This window comes from Suncus etruscus, chromosome 15 (assembly GCF_024139225.1).
Source record: "Suncus etruscus isolate mSunEtr1 chromosome 15, mSunEtr1.pri.cur, whole genome shotgun sequence".
NCBI lineage: Eukaryota > Metazoa > Chordata > Mammalia > Eulipotyphla > Soricidae > Suncus > Suncus etruscus.
In genome coordinates this window covers 55,918,209-55,937,675 of record NC_064862.1, presented here as the reverse complement: position 1 = coordinate 55,937,675, position 19,467 = coordinate 55,918,209, and the positions used below count along the sequence as shown (strand labels likewise).

Sequence of the window (19,467 nt, the reverse complement as noted above, 5' to 3'; positions counted from 1 at the left end):
GGTGCTTACTCCTAGCTCTGCATTTAGAGATCACTCTTGATGAGTTTTAGGATTTGGATCCAGGTCAACTACCTATAAGGCAGTACCGTATCTGATGTTCTATTCCCACAACCCCACACACTTAATGTCGCCTTTTTCTTTTTTAACTTTACATTTCTTTGATCACATGTGGCAGTGCTCAGGGGTTACTTCTGGCTCTGCACTCAGGAATCACCCCTGACATATGGGGGGACCATCTGAGGTGCGTGGGATTGAACCTGGATTGGCTAGTGCAAGGCAAGTGTCCTACACACTGTGCTATCACTTGTCTCTCTCTCTCTCTTTTTTTTTTTTTTTGTGGTTTTTGAGTCACACCCGGCAGTGCTCAGGGGTTATTTCTGGCTCCAGGCTCAGAAATTGCTCCTGGCAGGCACGGGGGACCATATGGGACGCCGGGATTCGAACCGATGACCTCCTGCATGAAAGGCAAACGCCTTACCTCCATGCTATCTCTCCGATCCCCCTCACTTAAGTCTCTTAAAGGTCTTTTTTTTTTTTTTTTTTTTTTTTGATTTTTGGTTTTTGGGCCACACCCAGTGACGCTCAGGGATTACTCCTGGCTATGAGTTCAGAAATCACACTTGGCTTGGGGGCCCATATGGGACGCCGGGGGAATTGAACTTCAGTCCGTCCAAGGCTAGCGCAGGCAAGGCAGGCACCTTACCTCTAGCGCCACCATGCTGGCCCCATGTTTTTGTTGTTGTTGCTTTTTGTTTTGTTTTTTTTTTTTTTTTGGGTCACACTCGCCAGTGCTCAGGGTCTTCTCCTGGCTCTATGCTCAGAAATCGATCCTGGCAGGGTCGGGAGACCATATGGGATGCCAGGATTCGAACCACCGTCGTTCTGCATGCAAGGCATATACCTTACCTCCATGCTATCTCACCAGCCCCTCTTTAAAGTTTCTTTTTTTTTTTAAAGTAAATTTGTACTGTGTATTATAATTAGGAAAATTTTTCGAAGTCATTGCATATTTTGTGTTCTTTTTCTTTTTTTCTTTTTTTTTTTTTTTTGGATTTTGGGACACACCCGTCCACACCCTGCAGCACTCCAGGGTTACTCCTGACTCTGTTTTCAGAAATCAGTCTAGGATTTTATTGGTGATACAACAATTTTCACAAATATAACTGCTAATGAACTTTTGTCCCTTCTCTTTCCATTATTTTAATTCTCTATTCTCTATTTCTTTTTTCTTTTTTTTCTTTTCTTTTTTTTTTTTTTTTTTTTTCTTTTTTTGGTTTTTGGGCCACACCCGTTTGACGCTCAGGGGTTACTCCTGGCTATGCACTCAGAAATCGCCCCTGACTTGGGGGGACAATATGGGACGCCAGGGGATTGAACCGCGGTCCGTCCTATGCTAGCGCTTGCAAGGCAGACATCTTACCTCTAGCGCCACCTTCCCGGCCCCTATTCTCTATTTCTTAATAACTTTGCTTTCTGTCATCCTGAAACCAATATATAATTATCAGTTATGTCAACTATGTGATATATTTTCTTTAAATAAATTTAAAAAATTAAAAAAAAGAGAAAAGAAAAGAAATAGCTCCTCGTACGCTTGGGGGACCATCTGGGGTATCTGGATACAAACCATCATATCCTGGGGTGGCTGTGTGCAAGGCAAACTCCCTACTGCTGTGCTATCTCTCTGGTCCCATGTTGTTCCTTATTTTACTCTGAAATATTGTTGATCAAGGCTTTTGAACTGTTTATATTATTTTATTTATTTATTTTTTTGGTTTTCTGTAGGCCAGTCAACACACGCAATGGAAATGCTGAGTTCTTGTGCCATATCTTTTTGTAAGTCTGCCAAAGCTGAGTATGCAGTTGCCAAGTCAATTCTGACACTGGCTAAGTGGATCCAGGCAGAGTGGAAAGAAATTTCAGGACAGTTGAAGCAAGTTTACAGAGCTCAGCAACAGCAGAATTTTTCAGGGCTTTCGACTTTGTCTAAAAATATACTCACTCTAATAGAACTACCGACTGTGAATACGATGGAAGAGGAGTACCCTAGGATTGAGAGTGAGTCTACAGGTAGGATTTGTTTGCTTTAAAATGTTCTAGAAATCATTTGCCCTGTTGAAAAGTTTATAATTTTGTGCACACACAGTTTTATACAAAATGTTTCTTGTGGACATCAATTGTATTTCTTGGAGGTGAGCCACAGTCCTTTTGCATGCAGGGCAAACATCCTACCTCCATGCTATCTCTCCAACCTCTAACACTAGCTTTTTGGAAAAGCAACATAATATGTGATTTTATAAAAGCATATACTATGGTATTGTAGAACTTACTGACCTTACTGTATTTGAGAATGCTAATGGATGTGCTGTAAAATTTTGTGAATGAAACATTGTTGACTTCTTTTTTTTTTTTTTCCATCATGGCAGTACATATCGGAGTTGGAGAACCTGACTTCATTTTGGGCCAGCTGTACCACCTGTCTTCAGTGCAGGCACCCGAAGTAGCCAAATCTTGGGCAGCGCTGGCCAGTTGGGCATATAGGTGGGGCAGAAAGGTGGTTGATAATGCGAGGTATGCTGAAATGAGTCATTTAATTCATAATGCATTATGGGACAGAGGGAAGATGGGAGAGAGAGAATATGATAAAAATGAAATAAAGCATCTAAAGTTTAGGTAATGGAGCTTCTGATGGCTGGTTTACTTTTATAGCCAGGGAGAAGGTGTTCGTCTGCTGCCTAGAGAAAAATCTGAAGTTCAAAGTCTGCTCCCAGACACCATATCTGAAGAAGAAAGAGAGAGAGTTTATGGCATCCTTGGACAGGCAGTGTGTCGGCCCGCGGGGATTCAGGCAAGTAGAACTTAAGAAGGTCTTTGGGGGGAAATGGGGTCAAAATTGTTTTTTCATTTCATTGATATTGAGTTTAATCACATTTACATAATTAAATGTTAAATAGGATTTAGGCAGTCTTTGTTTTAGTGTTAAGATAAAAGTGCGTTATATTAATTATTTAGAAAACACTGTAATTTCTTGTTTAGAATAAAGTAGAGTGCTTGCATTGCTCAAAATTGGTCTGGATCTGGATTATATCCCTGGCGCCATAATATGGTCTTTCAAGCCTGCCTGCAGTGATCTTTGAGCACACTTAATTGTGACGCCAAAGCCGAAAGGAGAAAAAAAAATTTTCTTGGGCAATCAATTCATTTCCTTCTGCTCTATTTTAAAAAAGATGAATTTAGGGCCAGAGAGATATTCTAGCCTGGTACGACACTTGCCTTGCATTTTGTTAATCTTGGTTTCAACTTCTGGTGTCCCGAAGTCCATCAGGACTGATCCCTGAACACAGAGCAGGAATAAGCCCTGGGTACAGCTCAAAAAATAAAAACAAAATGAATGTAATTTGATGTAAATTAAGCTCTTTTAATTGCTTTTCTGTTCTTTTTTTTTTTTTTTTTTTGTGGGTTTTGGGTCACACCTGGCAGTGCTCAGGGGTTACTCCTGGCTCCATGCTCAGAAATTGCTCCTGGCAGGCACGGGGGACCATATGGGACGCTGGGATTTGAACCAATGACCTTCTGCATGAAAGGCAAATGCCTTACCTCCATGCCATCTCTCCGGCTTCTTAATTGCTTTTCTGATCAGAAATTAGGTTCCTTATACCTAATCTTGGAGATTTTTAAAAAAATTTAGGATGGGCTTGGCAGTTGATAGACTGATTGCCCCTCCTTTTTTTGGGTCTACACCTTGAGAAGCTCAAGGGTTACTCCTGGCGTTCTCTAGGGCACCATATGGAATACCAGCCATTGAACCAGGGGGTCTGCTACATGTAAGGCACACACCCTATATGCTATACTATTGTTCTGACCTTAAGAGTGTGCTTTTTATGCAAGAGACCCCCAATACCACATAAGTATAAGTATAAGAATCCCCAATACTTGGGCCGGGCGGTGGCGCTAAAGGTAAGGTGCCTGCCTGCCTTGCCTGCGCTAGCCTTGGACGGACCGCGGTTCGATCCCCCGGTGTCCCATATGGTCCCCCAAGCCAGGAGCAACTTCTGAGCACATAGCCAGGAGTAACCCCTGAGCGTTACTGGGTGTGGCCCAAAAACCAAAAAAAAAAAAAAAAAAAAAAGAATCCCCAATACCACATAAGTCCATCCCAAGAAATATAAAATACCTTAGATATTATGGATGAAATGTGTGAGAGAGTGATTAAGGTGAGGGGAGGTGGTATAGAAAGGAGGGGAAGGGAAGATGGAGAATTTAAATTTATTAGGTAATTATAATTGTCACAGTTAAAACAAACCAGTGGATTAGGGGCTTTACTCCTTCCCTTCTCAGTGTTCTTTCAGTCCGCGAGTGTCACTTCTATCTGCTGAGTATTTACTTATAATCTTAAAAAGCTTGACTGTTCTTTAACAGGCTAAATTGTTCATTCATCATGTTCTGTCAGAACTGATGTTAGTGAGGAAGCTGAGAGTTTCTTGAAATTGTTTTCTTGTACATTCAGACTTAAACTTTCAGAAGATCTGTGTGTAAGCAGATTGTTGTTTATTGTTACTCAGAAACATTTAAGAAACATAGTCCATATTCTGTTTTTTTTTTATTTGGGACATTAATTTGTTATAGAAACAATGACATTGGTTTAGCATGTAGAACACTAAATGAAATAATTTTGTTAACAAGTGAAGAAAAGGTTTTGTTTATTTGTTTGTTTGCTTGCTTTTGTTTTTGGGCCACACCCGGCGGCGCTCAGGGGCTACTCCTGGCTATCTGCTCAGAAACAGCTCCTGGCAGGCAGGGGGGGACCATATGGGACACCGGGATACTGGGATTTGAACCAACCACCTTAGGTCGGCTGCTTGCAAGGCAAACACCACTGTGCTCTCTCTTTGGCCCCAGAAAAGGTTTTCTTAAAAATGAAGCTATCACATTACTTTTTCAAATTTTTCTTTTTTTTTCCCCTTTTTTTTTGGGGGGGGGGAGCACATCCAGCAGTGCTCAGGGGTTACTCCTGGCTCTGCACTCAGAAATTACTCCCGGCAGTCTCTGGGAACCATATGGGAAGCAGAGGATCAAACCTGGATCAGTTTTGGGTCATCCGCATGCCCGGCAGATGCTCTACCACTGTGTTATCGCTCTAGTCCCTCCAATTTATCTTTTAAAAAATCACATTTTATGCCCAATTTTTCTTCAGGATGAAGATATGACGCTGCAGATCACAGAGGGTGAAGATAATGAAGAAGATGACATGGTTGATGTTATCTGGCGTCAGCTAATATCAAGCTGCCCCTGGCTTTCAGAACTTGATGAAACTGCAACTGAGGGGGTTATTAAAGTCTGGAGGAAAGTGGTGGATCGCATCTTTAGCCTGTATAAATTGTCATGCAGTGCCTATTTCACATTCCTTAAACTCAATGCTGGGCAGGTATGTGGCAGAGTGGCCACCGAACATTTCTCTCCCCACAGTGAGGAAAGTTTCATGATTGGGTTCCATTTCCTCCTTTTGCCTTTCACCTCAGGTCCCCTTAGATGAGGATGACCCTCGACTCCATTTGAGCCATCGAGCAGAGCAGAGCACTGATGATGTGATCGTGATGGCCACACTGCGGTTACTGAGACTGTTGGTGAAACATGCTGGAGAGCTGAGGCAGTACCTGGAGCATGGCTTGGAGACAACACCAACTGCGCCCTGGAGAGGTGAAGCACTGCCCTGAATTGGGAGCACTGGCTGCAAAACCGTAGTACTAAACTACCTTTATGTTAAGAGTGGGAGTGTCTGGTCCTACTTGCCATTGCAGTACTTCCTTCCATTTTTTGGTCACAAAAGGAAAGCTAACAGGTGGAACTTTTCAGTTTGAAAAGGAAATAAAATATTTGTTTAAATTGAATTACATGAAATAGAGTTAAAAAGTTGTTGATGGTGTTTCATAGAATATTCCAACATCCCTCCCTTTATCAGTGCTCTTTTCTGCCACTAGCACCCCAAATTTCCCTCCTATCCATCCTCCCAGGCCTCAGCTCTATGGCAGACATTCCCACCCCTCCTTTTTTCCCCCCTTTTAGAAAATAAATTTTTGAAAGAGTTAAGTTTAGGTGGGTTTTTTTTTTGTTGTTGTTGTTGTTTGTTTTTGTTTCTATTTTTGGTCTATACCCAATGGTGCTCAGGAGTTACTTCTGGTTCTGCACTCAGGGATTACTCCTGGCAGGGCTTGGAGGACCATATGGGATGCCGAGGATTGAACCTGGGTTGACCGTGTGCAAGGCAAGTGCCTTACCTACTGTATTATTGTTCTGGTCCCCAAGAGTGGTAAAAATAAGTTTAGAAGGTTTCTCCACGTACAGAAATTTTGCTCACCTTCCTTGATAATTGTTCTGAGTAAATGTATTCTCCTAGGGCATCTTTTGAGTTGCCCTGCTTATTGGAAACAGCTCTCTGTACTCTGACCAGATTTATATCTTGAAATTCTTGAAGCTTTATTTTTTATCACAGGGAAACCTTATAGATCCATTACATATAGAAATGGTGCTCTATATGCACTGCACATAATTATTCTTTGCTCAACAGTTTTATTAACTTGAAGTATCTTTCTTGTCCTAAAGGAATTATTCCACAACTTTTTTCACGCCTAAACCACCCAGAAGTGTATGTGCGCCAAAGTATTTGTAACCTCCTCTGCCGTGTGGCTCAGGATTCCCCTCATCTCATACTGTATCCCGCAATTGTGGGGACCATCTCACTTAGCACTGAATCTCAGGCTTCAGGTATGTAATGTTCAACAAAGTACTGCTACTCTGAGTATCAATGATAGTGTTTGTAAGATGAATTCCTTTTCAGATCTGTTTCATAGCTGATAGGTTGTAATTTTTTTTAGTTGTAAAATCTTCCTTTTTTTTTTTTTTTTTTTTTTTTGTGGTTTTTGGGTCACACCCGGCAGTGCTCAGGGGTTATTCCTGGCTCCAGGCTCAGAAATTGCTCCTGGCAGGCACGGGAGGACCATATATGGGACGCCGGGATTCGAACCGATGACCTCCTGCATGAGAGGCAAACGCCTTACCTCCATGCTATCTCTCCGGCCCCTAAATCTTCCTTTTTTGAGGGTGAAATTCATTCCAGTTTTCATGTGTCCCACCCACACTTGCAGAAGTGGGCAGCTCTTAGATTTCCTGGGCCCAGTCAGACATGGGCATGTGAAGACTGAAAACAAATTTTGAAATCTGCGTAAATATTTTATGTGTTTAGAATTGTTTATCATTTTCTGCTGCGGACTTTTATCATAATTAGATAAAAGTCCCTGAAGCAAACCTTAGTGGCTTTATTTTTCCACTGGGAATCAAGCAGATGCACGAGCAGACGAATATGAAATATGAATTATGAAATATGAAATAAATGAAACCACACAGAATTACATGGTGAAAACAAGCGGTGAGAGAGAGGCCAGAGAGAGTTTATTTCTTGAATCGGGCCTTATATAGAAGGATTTTTTGGGCGTAGCCAGGGAGAAAAGAAAAGGGGATGAACCAATGAGATCAGAGCTAGAATTAGCATATGAAGAGACAGGTAAAGAGAAACCAGATACCTTTAAGGAAATGGGGGGAGAGAGAGATCACAAAAGAGCTCAGCAGGAGACTTGGCGTTTTTTTCTGTACTGTATATTCTTTGTTTAGGAGAAACACTGAGGCCTGGTTATAGAGAGCAGGGTCAGTCACATGGTGGGTATGAGAGAAATATCACTAGCCATCCACGCAAAGGATCCATCCATAATAGACCTCTATGCAAGCCTTCTAGCAGATGTTTCTTGGAAGAAAAAGTTAGACTGCACCATTAAAGCCAGGGAGGCAATTTTGGTTCGTGTCCCCCTAAGTGGGGGGTAACAATTTTCCATTTAGTTTTTAATAATATTAAAACTGGGGCCGGAGCGGTGGCGCTATATTAAAGGTGTCTGCCCTGCAAGCACTATCCTGGGATGGACGTTGGCTTGATCCTAGCGTCCCATATGGCCCCAAGCCAGGAGCGATTTCTGAGCACTTAGTCAGGAGTAACTCCTGAGCGTCAATGGGTGTGGCCAAAAATATATTAAAGCTCAATTTATCTAAAGGTAGAATATTGAGATTTGTTGGTCATACTATTTTATTTTTTGTGGTCTTATTTAAGGGGTGGAAGTGTATACCCAGTGATGTTTAGAGCTTATTCCTGGTTCTGTACTCTGGAATCACTTTTGGTGGGGCTGTGGGGATTATATGGGCTACTGGTGATTGACTCCTTGGTGGCTGCTTGCTGGGCAAAACCCTATCCCGCTGCATTATTTCTCTGTCCCCTGTACATGTTTTAATGCATAGCACAAAAGATTAGAGTTTAGTGGATTATTTCCCTTTCCTCAGCATACCTGGGCGAAACATCCAAGGTAAACAACCTCCTGTTTAATTATAGGAAATAAATTTTCCTCTGCGATTCCAACTTTACTTGGTAATATTCAAGGAGAAGAATTGCTTGTTTCTGAATGTGAGGGAGGGAGTCCTCCTGCTTCTCAGGACAGCAATAAGGATGAGCCGAAAAGTGGACTGAATGAGGATCAAGCCATGATGCAGGATTGCTACAGCAAAATTGTGGACAAGCTGTCCTCTGCAAATCCAACGATGGTCTTACAGGTAGGAAACTCTAGTATTTGATTTAGGCCAAACCACGAAAGTGCCTGAAAGCAACATTGTCATGGAAGGAAATTGGAGTAGTAAAATTTTTTAGCCTGACGAGGTCAGTGCCTTAAATATGTATTGATCAGGAAGAATCACTACTCAAGATTGGTTGTGTCTTGCACAAATGTACACACCTGTGACTTGTGTGCAGGTTTGTAGTTGGGCCTCTTGGGGTGTATGTGCAGGTGCAGATGCTGGTGGCTGAGCTGCGCAGGGTTACAGTTCTCTGGGATGAACTCTGGCTTGGAGTCCTGTTACAGCAGCACATGTATGTCTTGAGGCGGATTCAGCAGCTTGAGGATGAGGTGAAGAGAGTCCAGAACAACAATACCTTACGCAAGTACGCTTTCACACATGCTCGTTCTGGGGTTTGCCCACTCCTTTATTTTGTTTCCTGTGTAAGATACTTGAGAGAAAACTTGCTAAAGTTCCATCCTAGACACATACTGCTTCCCTATTTCTGCCAAACACAGCTCTTGTCTACCTCTTACTAATCTATTTCTCTGTGCATATGATTACTTTTAAAAAGCTCTTATATTATTTGTCCTTTCATGTCTGCTTTATTCCCTTTAGCATAGTGTTTTGAAGAGCTCTTCGTGTTGTGTGTCGGGAATGCTGTTTTCTGTGTGTATGTGGTGCTTCCATGTAATGCCAGGGTCCATTTCTGTCAGACTCAACTAATCATTCTAGTTGATTCAGTGTGTGAGATGTGCTTGGAATACTTATAAGGATTGTGCTCCTAGTGTTTGGTTACTGCAAACATGCGTCTTCAAACTTGTTTACAAGTATCTTTATGAATTAGGACTCAGTTATTTTGTGTATGCACCTATATTGATTTAGTGGATCATATTCAAACTTAAGCTTCTAGAACAATTATCAATTTTGGGACCCTAGAGGTAGTGAAGGGCACTGGCCTTTATGTGGCAAACCCACAAAGAGTAGCCATGTATGGCCCCCAAAATTTATTCACCTCCCATCATGTTCTCTTAGCAAGTTATTGTATACCTATGGCTGGAGAGATAGCATGGAGATAGCATGGAGGTAGGGCATTTGCCTTGATTGCAGAAGGATAGTGGCCTGAATCCCGGCATTTCATATGGTTCCCCTAGCCTGCCAGGAGCGATGCTGCTGGGTGTGGACCCTCCCCCCCCCCAAAAAAATAAACCAACATTTTATACCTAAGTTTTGACATAATCTTTAATACTGTTTACTTGGTACATAATTTAAATTGTTCCATATTTGTTTAAAACTCTTTGTCTTTCTCAGAGAAGAGAAAATTGCTATCATGCGAGAGAAGCACACGGCTTTGATGAAACCCATTGTGTTTGCTCTGGAGCATGTAAGGAGCATTACAGCAGCCCCTGCAGAAACACCTCATGAAAAGTGGTTTCAGGATAACTATGGAGATGCAATTGAAAATGCCCTTGAAAAACTCAAGACACCATCAAACCCTGCAAAGCCTGGGAGCAGCTGGATTCCATTTAAAGAGGTACAGGATAATTTAAAGAACACTACTAAAACAGGAAATCCCCATGCAGAAACAAAGTATAAATGAGGGACTGCGCTCCTCAGAAGGAAGATGAGATCTTGTAAGCCCATGAAAGTCAGTGCATGACCAGTTATTTGTAGAGAAAGGTGAAGAAGGAATATGCTGTATGGGAACTACGAATCTAAAGGGTCCCCCTTAGAAGCGCCAGAGAAGGGGACTCTTGCCTTTAGCTAGTTGCTCTAGTTTTCTCATTTAAGATTTAGGATATTTGGACTGGAGAGCTTGTAGAGTGAGAAAGGCACTGCCTTGCATGTGACCAACTTAGTTTTGATCCTTGGCCTCCCATTACTATTAGAAATAATTCCTGAGTGTAGAGCCAGGAGTAACCCAGGAACAAAACCAAAAAGACAAGAAAAGACATATGGACTTAAATGATTTTTCCTCTATTGGGTAGAATTTATTATTTAAAAAATTTTAAACATGAGGGGACAGAGCAATAGCACAGTGGGTAGGACGTTTGCCTTGCACGTGGCTGGCCCAGGTTTAATCCCTGGCATCCCATATTATCCATATTATTCCTCCTGAGCCTGCTAGGCATGATTCATGAGCTCAGAGCCAGGGGTTATCCCTGAGTGCTGCTGGGTGTGGCTAGAAATTAAAAAAGTTAAAATCAGTTTTGATGGGTTTGTTATCAGTTCTTCTTAGGCTATTAGAGGAGGATCTGTTCATTTAATAGAGGATCTGTTTATTTTGGTCTCTTTTATGTTTCTTTTTTTTTTTTTTTTTTTTTTTTTTTTTTTGTGGTTTTTGGGTCACACCCGGCAGTGCTCAGGGGTTATTCCTGGCTTCACGCTCAGAAATTGCTCCTGGCAGGCACGGGGGACCATATGGGATGCCGGGATTCGAACTGATGACCTCCTGCATGAAAGGCAAACACCTTACCTCCATGCTATCTCTCCGGCCCCTTTTTTTTTTTTTTTTTTTTTTTTTTTTTTTTTTTTTTTTGTTTTTGGGCCACACCCGTTTGACGCTCAGGGGTTACTCCTGGCTATGTGCTCAGAAATCGCCCCTGGCTTGGGGGGACCATATGGGACGCCGGGGGATCGAACCGCGGTCTGTTCCTTGGTAGCGCTTACAAGGCAGACACCTTATCTCTAGCGCCACCTTCCCGGCCCTCTTTTATGTTTCTATTTATTCTCTTTTTTTTTTTTTTTCAATTTGTTACAGCAATAGCAGCATTAGTTAGAGGAAGTCTGAAGCTTTTTCTCGACTTTTCTTGTCCTTTCTTTGTTCCTTACTGACTCCTTTATTTAATGCAGTGCTTCTCAATTATTTTCAGTCATGCCCCCCCAGAAAGAAAAACATTTTTTGCGCCCCCCCCGCACTACTGTAAATAGTATCTTTATTAAAAAACTTTAACCTGGAAAACAAAAAATATAAAATAATTTGAGCTGATTTTTTAATCATAGTCACGTGATATCTGGATTAATGGCTACAATGAGCATGCTTTGCAATGCATAGCTTTTTGAAGCGAGGTTTGAAGTAGAACACAGCAACTTTTAGCTCCAGAGTCATACAGAGACATAAACACGGGGCTTAGCACTATTTACCATAGCAAGACTCTGGAAACAACCAAGATGCCCTTCAACAGACGAATGGCTAAAGAAACGGTGGTACATATACACAATGGAATATTATGCAGCTGTCAGGAGAGATGAAGTCATGAAATTTTCCTATACATGGATGTACATGGAATCTATTATGCTGAGTGAAATAAGTCAGAGAGAGAAAAATGCAGAATGGTCTCACTCATCTATGGGTTTTTTTTTTTTTTTTTTTGGTTTTTTGGGCCACACCCGGTAACGCTCAGGGGTTACTCCTGGCTATGCGCTCAGAAGTTGCTCCTGGCTTGGGGGACCATATGGGACACCGGGGGATCGAACCGCGGTCCGTCCAAGGCTACCGCAGGCAAGGCAGGCGCACCTTACCTTTAGCGCCACCGCCCGGCCCCTCATCTATGGGTTTTAAGAAAAATGAAAGACATTCTGGCAATAATAATTTTCAGACACAAAAGAGAAAAGAGCTGGAAGTTACAGCTCACCTCAGGAAACTCACCACAAAGAGTGATGTGTTTAGTTAGAGAAATAACTACATTTTGAACTGTCCTAATAATGAAAATGTACGAGGGAAATGGAAAGCCTGTCTAGAGTACAGGTGGGGGTCGGTTGGGGAGGAGGGAGATTTGGGACATTGGTGATGGGAACGTTGCACTGGTAATGGGTGGTGTTCTTTGCATGACTGAAACCCAAACACAATCATGTATGTAATTAAAGTGTTTAAATAAAATATATATTAAAAAATAAAAATTCAAAAAATACCCCATGGGGCTTAGCTTGTTATGACAAGGAGTTGGAGAGGTAGCTGCTATGAAAAGGCTTAGAATAGAGGCCATGAGGAGGTGTGGCCCCCCTTTACAGAGCCGGGTCGGGGAGCATGCCCCACTATTTGAGAACTACTGATTTTGAGAACCACTGATTTAAGTGGTAAGGAGAAACTATTGAAAAATATAATGTAGGTACAGATATTACACCTAACTTTTTTAGTGAATGCAAGCTGTTATACACAGAAAAATACCTAGAAGCACTAGCCTGCTGCACTGAATGATAAAGTTTTCCATGTGTGGCTTGCTTCTTTTTATGGTTCATTGCATTTTCTTCTTTGTTCTGTGCAGTAAAGCACAGGAAGAGAAAGGAAGAATGTTTTGAAAGGTGTGTAAAATAAGGCAGAGAAGAAATACTTTTATGATTGGTTTTCTTATTTATTTATTTATTTATTTATTTATTTATTTATTTATTTATTTATTTATTTATTTTTATTTGCGGGGTGGGGGCACTCCTGACATTGTCAGGGCTTATTCCTGGCTCTGTGCTCAATACCATCTTCGGTCTGTTCTTTCTTCTTTCTTCTTTCTTCTTTCTTCTTCTTCTTCCTTCTTCTTTCTTCTTCTTCCTTCTTCTCCTTCTCTTCCTCCTCGAAAGCATAACTCAGAATTACTAATCTAGTTATACATTATTGAGTTATCTATAGAGATATCTTCATATAAAAACAACTTTCTAGGAAGTTATTAGGATGGGTTGTGGTTTTTCTTGTTTTATTTTTCAGAGCCCTTAGCTGGCTATATCCTTTTTTTTTATTTCAAGGATTAATTGATTTGTATTGGCATCGATTTGCTTAGCTGTGGGGAATGAGTTTGCCCACAGCCCATCTTTTATGATGAGAGAGTTATTTTCTTCTCTGTGCTGGGATCTCACTGCTTTCATCAGAGGGTGTGAAATCACCTAAAGCATATTAGCAGACCATTGTCTCTTGTCCCACGAGGGCCCAGATAGAACATCAAATTAAAGGGAGGATATAAGCTAGCAGGCCATTTATACTGCTTATTCCACGTTTATGTCAAGTGGAATGTGGAAGAAAGTTGCTGTGGTGATATTTTTTTTTTCCTAATAAATATAGATAATGCTGAGCTTGCAGCAGAGAGCACAGAAACGGGCAAGTTACATCTTACGTCTTGAAGAAATCAGCCCATGGCTGGCTGCCATGACCAATACGGAAATCGCTCTCCCTGGAGAGGTCTCAGCTCGGGACACGGTTACCATCCACAGCGTAGGTGGGACCATCACAATTCTGCCTACCAAGACCAAGCCAAAGAAGTTGCTCTTTCTGGGCTCAGACGGCAAGAGCTACCCATACCTTTTCAAAGGTAGGACTCGGAAATGGGTGAATGTGATCAGCAGTTCGTCCTGGGTTTCACAGGGTGGATTGTTACGTGATGTCCCTTCTCTTTGCTGTGGCGGTGTTGGTCTTAGCCATGCTCACTTGGTTGTGGTATGAGTGCTGGAGTACTGGAAATTTCATTAGGAAATGTGGGACTATGCTGGGGTGACATGCACAACCCCATACAGGCAGGGCAGCTACTGTATCACTCAGCCACATTCCAGGATTCTATTTTAAAGGTATGTGTGTGGGAAGTTGGTGGGGGCCCATAGCTCAAAACCACTTCCAGAGGTTTTCCAGGGACCTTGTGGTACTAGTGATTGGAACTGGAGTTCCACATGTAAAGTCATCGAACCCTCTCCTTACTGCTTTTGTGATTCTTTTCTTTTCCACTGTTGGTTTGGGTGTCATACCTGACAGTGCTTGGGGACTATCCCAGCAGTGTTCAAAGATCTTACATTGCCAGCCTGGAACCCAGGGCTCTCCTTGGTATAGGGTGCCTAAACTACAGCCTATGTAGGTCTCTTTTTTTATGACATTCCCAGAGAACATTCTCTGCTATCCAGGCTGATTGCTCAGTGTAAGAGCCTAAAGACTGGCTGCTGGACTTTGTGATGCTAGGGATTACCTGGGCCATACCAGTGGTGCTTGGGGTCCTCTGGCCTGCACTAGTGATCATGTAGTATCAGGGAGCAGAATGGAGTCAGGAACATGTAAGGCCTGCATTTTATTTCTAGTTGTTTTTTTTTTTGTTTTTGTTTTTGTTTTTTTTTTTTTTTTTTGGTTTTTGGGTTATACCTGGCAGCACTTAGAGCACTCAGAAATCACCCCTGGCAGGCACAGGGGACCATATAGGGTGCTGGGATTCAAACCACTGTCCTTCTGCCTGCAAGGCAACCGCCCTACCTCCATGCTATCTCTCAGGCCCCAAGGCCTGCATTTTATTCCCATAATGTCTCTCTACCCTCTTAGTAGATATTTTTTTTGGGTGGTTGAGGGTCATTCCTCATTATGCCTCCAGGATTATTCCTGGTTCTACACTCAAGGAATTACTCCTGGTGATGCTCAGGAGACCATATGGGATGCTGGGGATCAAACTAGGGTTGGCTATATGCAAGGCAAGTGTTCTACACTGTTATGACCCAACCCAAGTATTAGAGGAATACTTAATGAAAGTGATTTGATATGATTTCTCATTCCCCACCTATATTTAGTTGTGAGTGACAGCCAGTAAAGCTAGTACCTACCTAATACTTGAGTCGAATATTCTCTGATACTCTCTGATACTTGTTTCTTTTGGGCTATGCTGGGCATTGCTGAAGTCTGTTGTGTACTGCATTCAAGCTTAGGGCCAGGGTTTGCTCTCTGTGTACTTGCTGGGTATTGAACCTAAGGCCTCTGCACTAAGAACATGTGCTTTTGGTATCATTTTTCTGGCCCTCGTATGTTGGTTTTTGGCTGTTATTGTTGGTATGTTATTAGCCTCATTCATTTCTTTATGCCTTACTTATCTGATGTACCGAATTTGCCTTGAATATGTTTCCATAGGACTGGAGGACTTACATCTAGATGAGAGAATAATGCAGTTCCTGTCCATCGTAAATACCATGTTTGCTACAATCAATCGCCAGGAAACACCCCGTTTCCACGCGAGACACTATTCAGTAACTCCTCTTGGAACAAGATCAGGATTAATTCAGTGGGTAGATGGAGCCACACCCTTGTTTGGTCTTTACAAGCGATGGCAACAACGGGAAGCTGCCTTACAAGCACAAAAGGTTCGTTGTGATTCTAATATTGATGTCTTTATATTTGAAGGTTCCTAATTTAGTCTGTGTGTATCCCTATTATGTTATGTTGAAAGATCGATAAGAGTAGCTGTGCTTTGGCAGATTTACAAAGTTAAAAGACTCAAAGAAGGGAAGTTCTATTAGAAAGTACTTAGAGATAAAATGCTGAAGACATGGAAATGTTGACTTGGCATTTATCTTATAAAGAATATGGGGTGTGGTGTTTTACAGCTTTCATTTTGCTGTTGTTGGCTTAATATTAGGAATGATTTTTTTAACTGAGTTTGTTAATCAAACAGCTTTGAAGTTCAGAATCTTTTTAAGTCAGTGAATAAGAACAACTTTAAATTTAGAGTTAACCACTGGGGCATCTTCTGTTGACTATCTGAACTTTATACTTTGATTCATCTGGTGGTTGTTGTTGCTGGTGTGTCCGTGTCTGTGTGTGTGTGTGTGTGTGTGTGTGTTTGTGTTTCAGGGGTTACTCTTGGCTCTGCTCAAAAATCACTCCTAGCAGGCTCGGAGGACCATATCGAATGCCAGAGATCTAATCTGGCTAGGCCACATGCAAGGCAAACACGCTACCCATTGTGCCATTGCTCCAGCCTTAAAAACCTTTTTTTTGTTGTTGTTGTTTGTTTGTTTTTGAGTCACACTGGGTTACTTCTGGTTCTGTGCTCAGAAGTCATTCCTAGCAGTGCTCAGGGGGACCATATGGGGTGTTGGGGATCAAAACTGCATGTAAGTCACATGCCCTGCCTACTGTATGCTATCACTGGACCATATTAGAAGTCATGTCTTGAGTACCTGGGATGTGCCAGGAATGATATTAAATACTGCTGATTAAGGTCTATCTTTATATAATTTATAGTCTGACATCTGACTGAAAGACACCATTCTAATTAGTATAGCTATGGGGAAGGACAAAAAATCAAAATGAGTAAAATTTTATAAGTAGATGTTAGGAGACTGTAGAACATTTGAAGGCAAATAAGAGGGGAGAGATAGAAAATGGTTAACTAAATTGTATAATCTGTTCTTGAATTTTGTTTGTTTGTTTTCTTTGTTTTTGAGTCACATCCAGTGGCGTTCAGGGGTTACTTGTGGCTCTACGCTCAGAACTTGCTTCTGGCAGGCTCGGGGGACCATATGGGATGCCGGGATTAGAACCATTGTCCTTCTACATGCTAGGCAAACACCCTACCTCCATGCCATCTCTCTGGTCCTTATTCTTGAATATTATATTAGTTTTATACTGATGATTTAATCATTATTCAAGCGCAGAATTTGGGCCACACCCAATGGCACTCAGGGATTACTCCTGCCTATGTGCTTGGGGGACCATATGGGACACCAGGGGATCGAACTGGGGTCCGTCCTAGGTTAGTGTGTGTAAGGCAGATGCTCTACTGCTTGTGCCACTGCTCAGGAATTAGGAATTTCCAACTGAATTATACATGACAAAGAATTTGGCTGTTGAGTTTGAGCTGAGCTAATAAGAGATTTAATAGTAAAATAGCTTTTCAGCACAGTAGTTATTACTAAGAGGAAGCTCTATGATTGTAAGAATGATGGGAACTTCAGATATTCAACTCTCTGATGCTTGAAATTTTAGCTGGATAGGTGGATAATGCCATTAAAAACACAAATTACAGTGCTTTACAATAAGGGTAATCATCTTTGTTTAAATCCCATCTTTGAAAAAAAATTTTAATAGGCCCAAGATTCCTACCAAACTCCTCAAAATCCTGGAATCGTACCTCGGCCGAGTGAACTTTATTACAGTAAGATTGGCCCTGCTTTGAAAGCTGTTGGACTTAGCCTAGATGTGTCACGACGAGATTGGCCCCTTCACGTCATGAAGGCAGTCCTGGAAGAGTTGATGGAGGCTACGCCCCCAAATCTTTTGGCAAAGGAGCTGTGGTCCTCGTGCACCACCCCTGATGAGTGGTGGAGAGTCACACAGGTATTTGAGGCTGCACAGGCCTAGTTCTATGCCTCCCGGTTCATCTATCTTGCTTTCCTTTCTCTTCTGCTTTCCCTGTCCCATTCACATTTGGGATTTGAGTCTTAACGTTCTTCTGATTTTTATAAGGGAGTGTGTGGGCACAGTAGACAGATTTGTGGAAAGAAGAGATGGGAAACTTTAGATAAAAGAGAAGTGATAAAGCTAAGGAATAGGTAGTTATTTTTAATTTGATTGTTTTTTGGCTATACAGGGTGGTGCTAGGGGTCAATTCCTGGCTCTGTATTTGGGGATTGTACATAGTATGTTGTTCAAGGAACCGTGGGATGCTGGGGATTGAACCTGGGATATGACATCCACCTGCCAGGCATTAGCTCAGCCCATTGAGCAGCCTCTGGCCTGCTGTTTTGTTTTGTAAACACAGCATCTGTTAGTGACCCAACACACCAAAATGGACTAGTTTGTTTATGAGGCTGTTCAATACAGAGGCTGGGACCCTCTGCAGTTGCCTTGAGTAGTGAGGCCTAGAGAGCTAGTATAGAGATTAAGATACTTGCCTTGTATGAAGTGAATGTGGGTTCAATTGCTGACACTTCATGACCCTGAGCCTTAGACCAGCACCACATGTAGCCTAGCAACCTGTGCCCCCAATAAAAATGGAAAGGATTACAGAGTTTTATCAGTTTTGCAGCGTGGTTCCCATTGGAGGGAAGTTTGCTAATAATGAGCATTTTGTGTCCTCTACCCTCTAGTCCTATGCCAGATCAACTGCAGTCATGTCTATGGTCGGATACATAATTGGCCTTGGGGACAGACATCTTGATAACGTGCTCATAGATATGACCACGGGAGAGGTTGTGCACATTGATTACAACGTTTGCTTTGAAAAAGGTAAATGAAAGCAAACTTTACAGTCTCTTGTGGGTTGAGGGTTTCTTATGTTTTGATGAAAGACCACAGTTCTAATGCTCTGTCTTTTTAAGGTAAAAGTCTTAGGGTTCCTGAGAAAGTACCTTTTCGCATGACACAGAATATTGAAACGGCACTGGGCGTGACTGGAGTGGAAGGTGTTTTTAGGCTTTCATGTGAGCAGGTAATGTGTTTCCTTCACACCTCCCAGTGCACCTCTATTCTCACACCCTGTAGCTAGAAAGCATTTTACTAAGGAATTTGGGAGCAAATAAAGCTTTAGAAAAACGTACCACTCTTGTAAAAACAGGTTTTGCACATAATGCGACGTGGCCGAGAGACTTTGCTGACGTTGCTGGAGGCTTTTGTGTATGACCCCCTAGTGGACTGGACAGCGGGGGGTGAGGCTGGCTTCGCTGGTGCTGTCTATGGCGGAGGTGGCCAGCAGGCAGAGAGCAAGCAGAGCAAGAGAGAGATGGAACGCGAGATCACCCGTAGCCTCTTCTCTTCCAGAGTGGCTGAGATTAAGGTAAACCTAAAAGAAATATCATTTGTTTGCTAATGGGGATAGGTTACCGTAAACTCTGTGGAAAGCTGCTTTTCTAAATGTTTTGCAAGGCTCAAGTCATGAGTAATGGCAGGGAAATGGCTGGGAAGAGAATAAAAAGACTGGGCCCCAGGTTTCTTGAGCATTCCTGCATTCTGCCAGGGTGGCCCTGCATACCCCAAATAGCATTGCATCCTCTGGCCTAGTATGGAACCACTGACCATTGCTGGCAGTGACCCCGTTTTCACATTTATGGGGAGAGGCTGACCCGAGAAATTTGTGTGCCAGTGACTTATGACAGTCA

The 19,467-nt window shown here is 42.2% G+C and overlaps 1 protein-coding gene across 1 annotated transcript in view; it reads left to right on the top strand.

Moving 5' to 3' along the window:
- Window positions 1-19,467, top strand: part of SMG1 (SMG1 nonsense mediated mRNA decay associated PI3K related kinase) — a 120,940-nt gene that overhangs the window by 79,654 nt on the left and 21,819 nt on the right. The window contains exons 31-45 of the mRNA XM_049789256.1: window positions 1,783-2,067; window positions 2,424-2,568; window positions 2,707-2,845; window positions 5,192-5,422; window positions 5,517-5,694; window positions 6,598-6,759; window positions 8,426-8,643; window positions 8,874-9,028; window positions 9,955-10,177; window positions 13,691-13,937; window positions 15,500-15,729; window positions 17,459-17,707; window positions 18,460-18,598; window positions 18,691-18,800; window positions 18,927-19,145. Coding sequence (XP_049645213.1) covers window positions 1,783-2,067; window positions 2,424-2,568; window positions 2,707-2,845; window positions 5,192-5,422; window positions 5,517-5,694; window positions 6,598-6,759; window positions 8,426-8,643; window positions 8,874-9,028; window positions 9,955-10,177; window positions 13,691-13,937; window positions 15,500-15,729; window positions 17,459-17,707; window positions 18,460-18,598; window positions 18,691-18,800; window positions 18,927-19,145 — 2,930 coding nt within the window. The remainder of the gene's footprint in view (window positions 1-1,782; window positions 2,068-2,423; window positions 2,569-2,706; window positions 2,846-5,191; window positions 5,423-5,516; window positions 5,695-6,597; window positions 6,760-8,425; window positions 8,644-8,873; window positions 9,029-9,954; window positions 10,178-13,690; window positions 13,938-15,499; window positions 15,730-17,458; window positions 17,708-18,459; window positions 18,599-18,690; window positions 18,801-18,926; window positions 19,146-19,467) is intronic.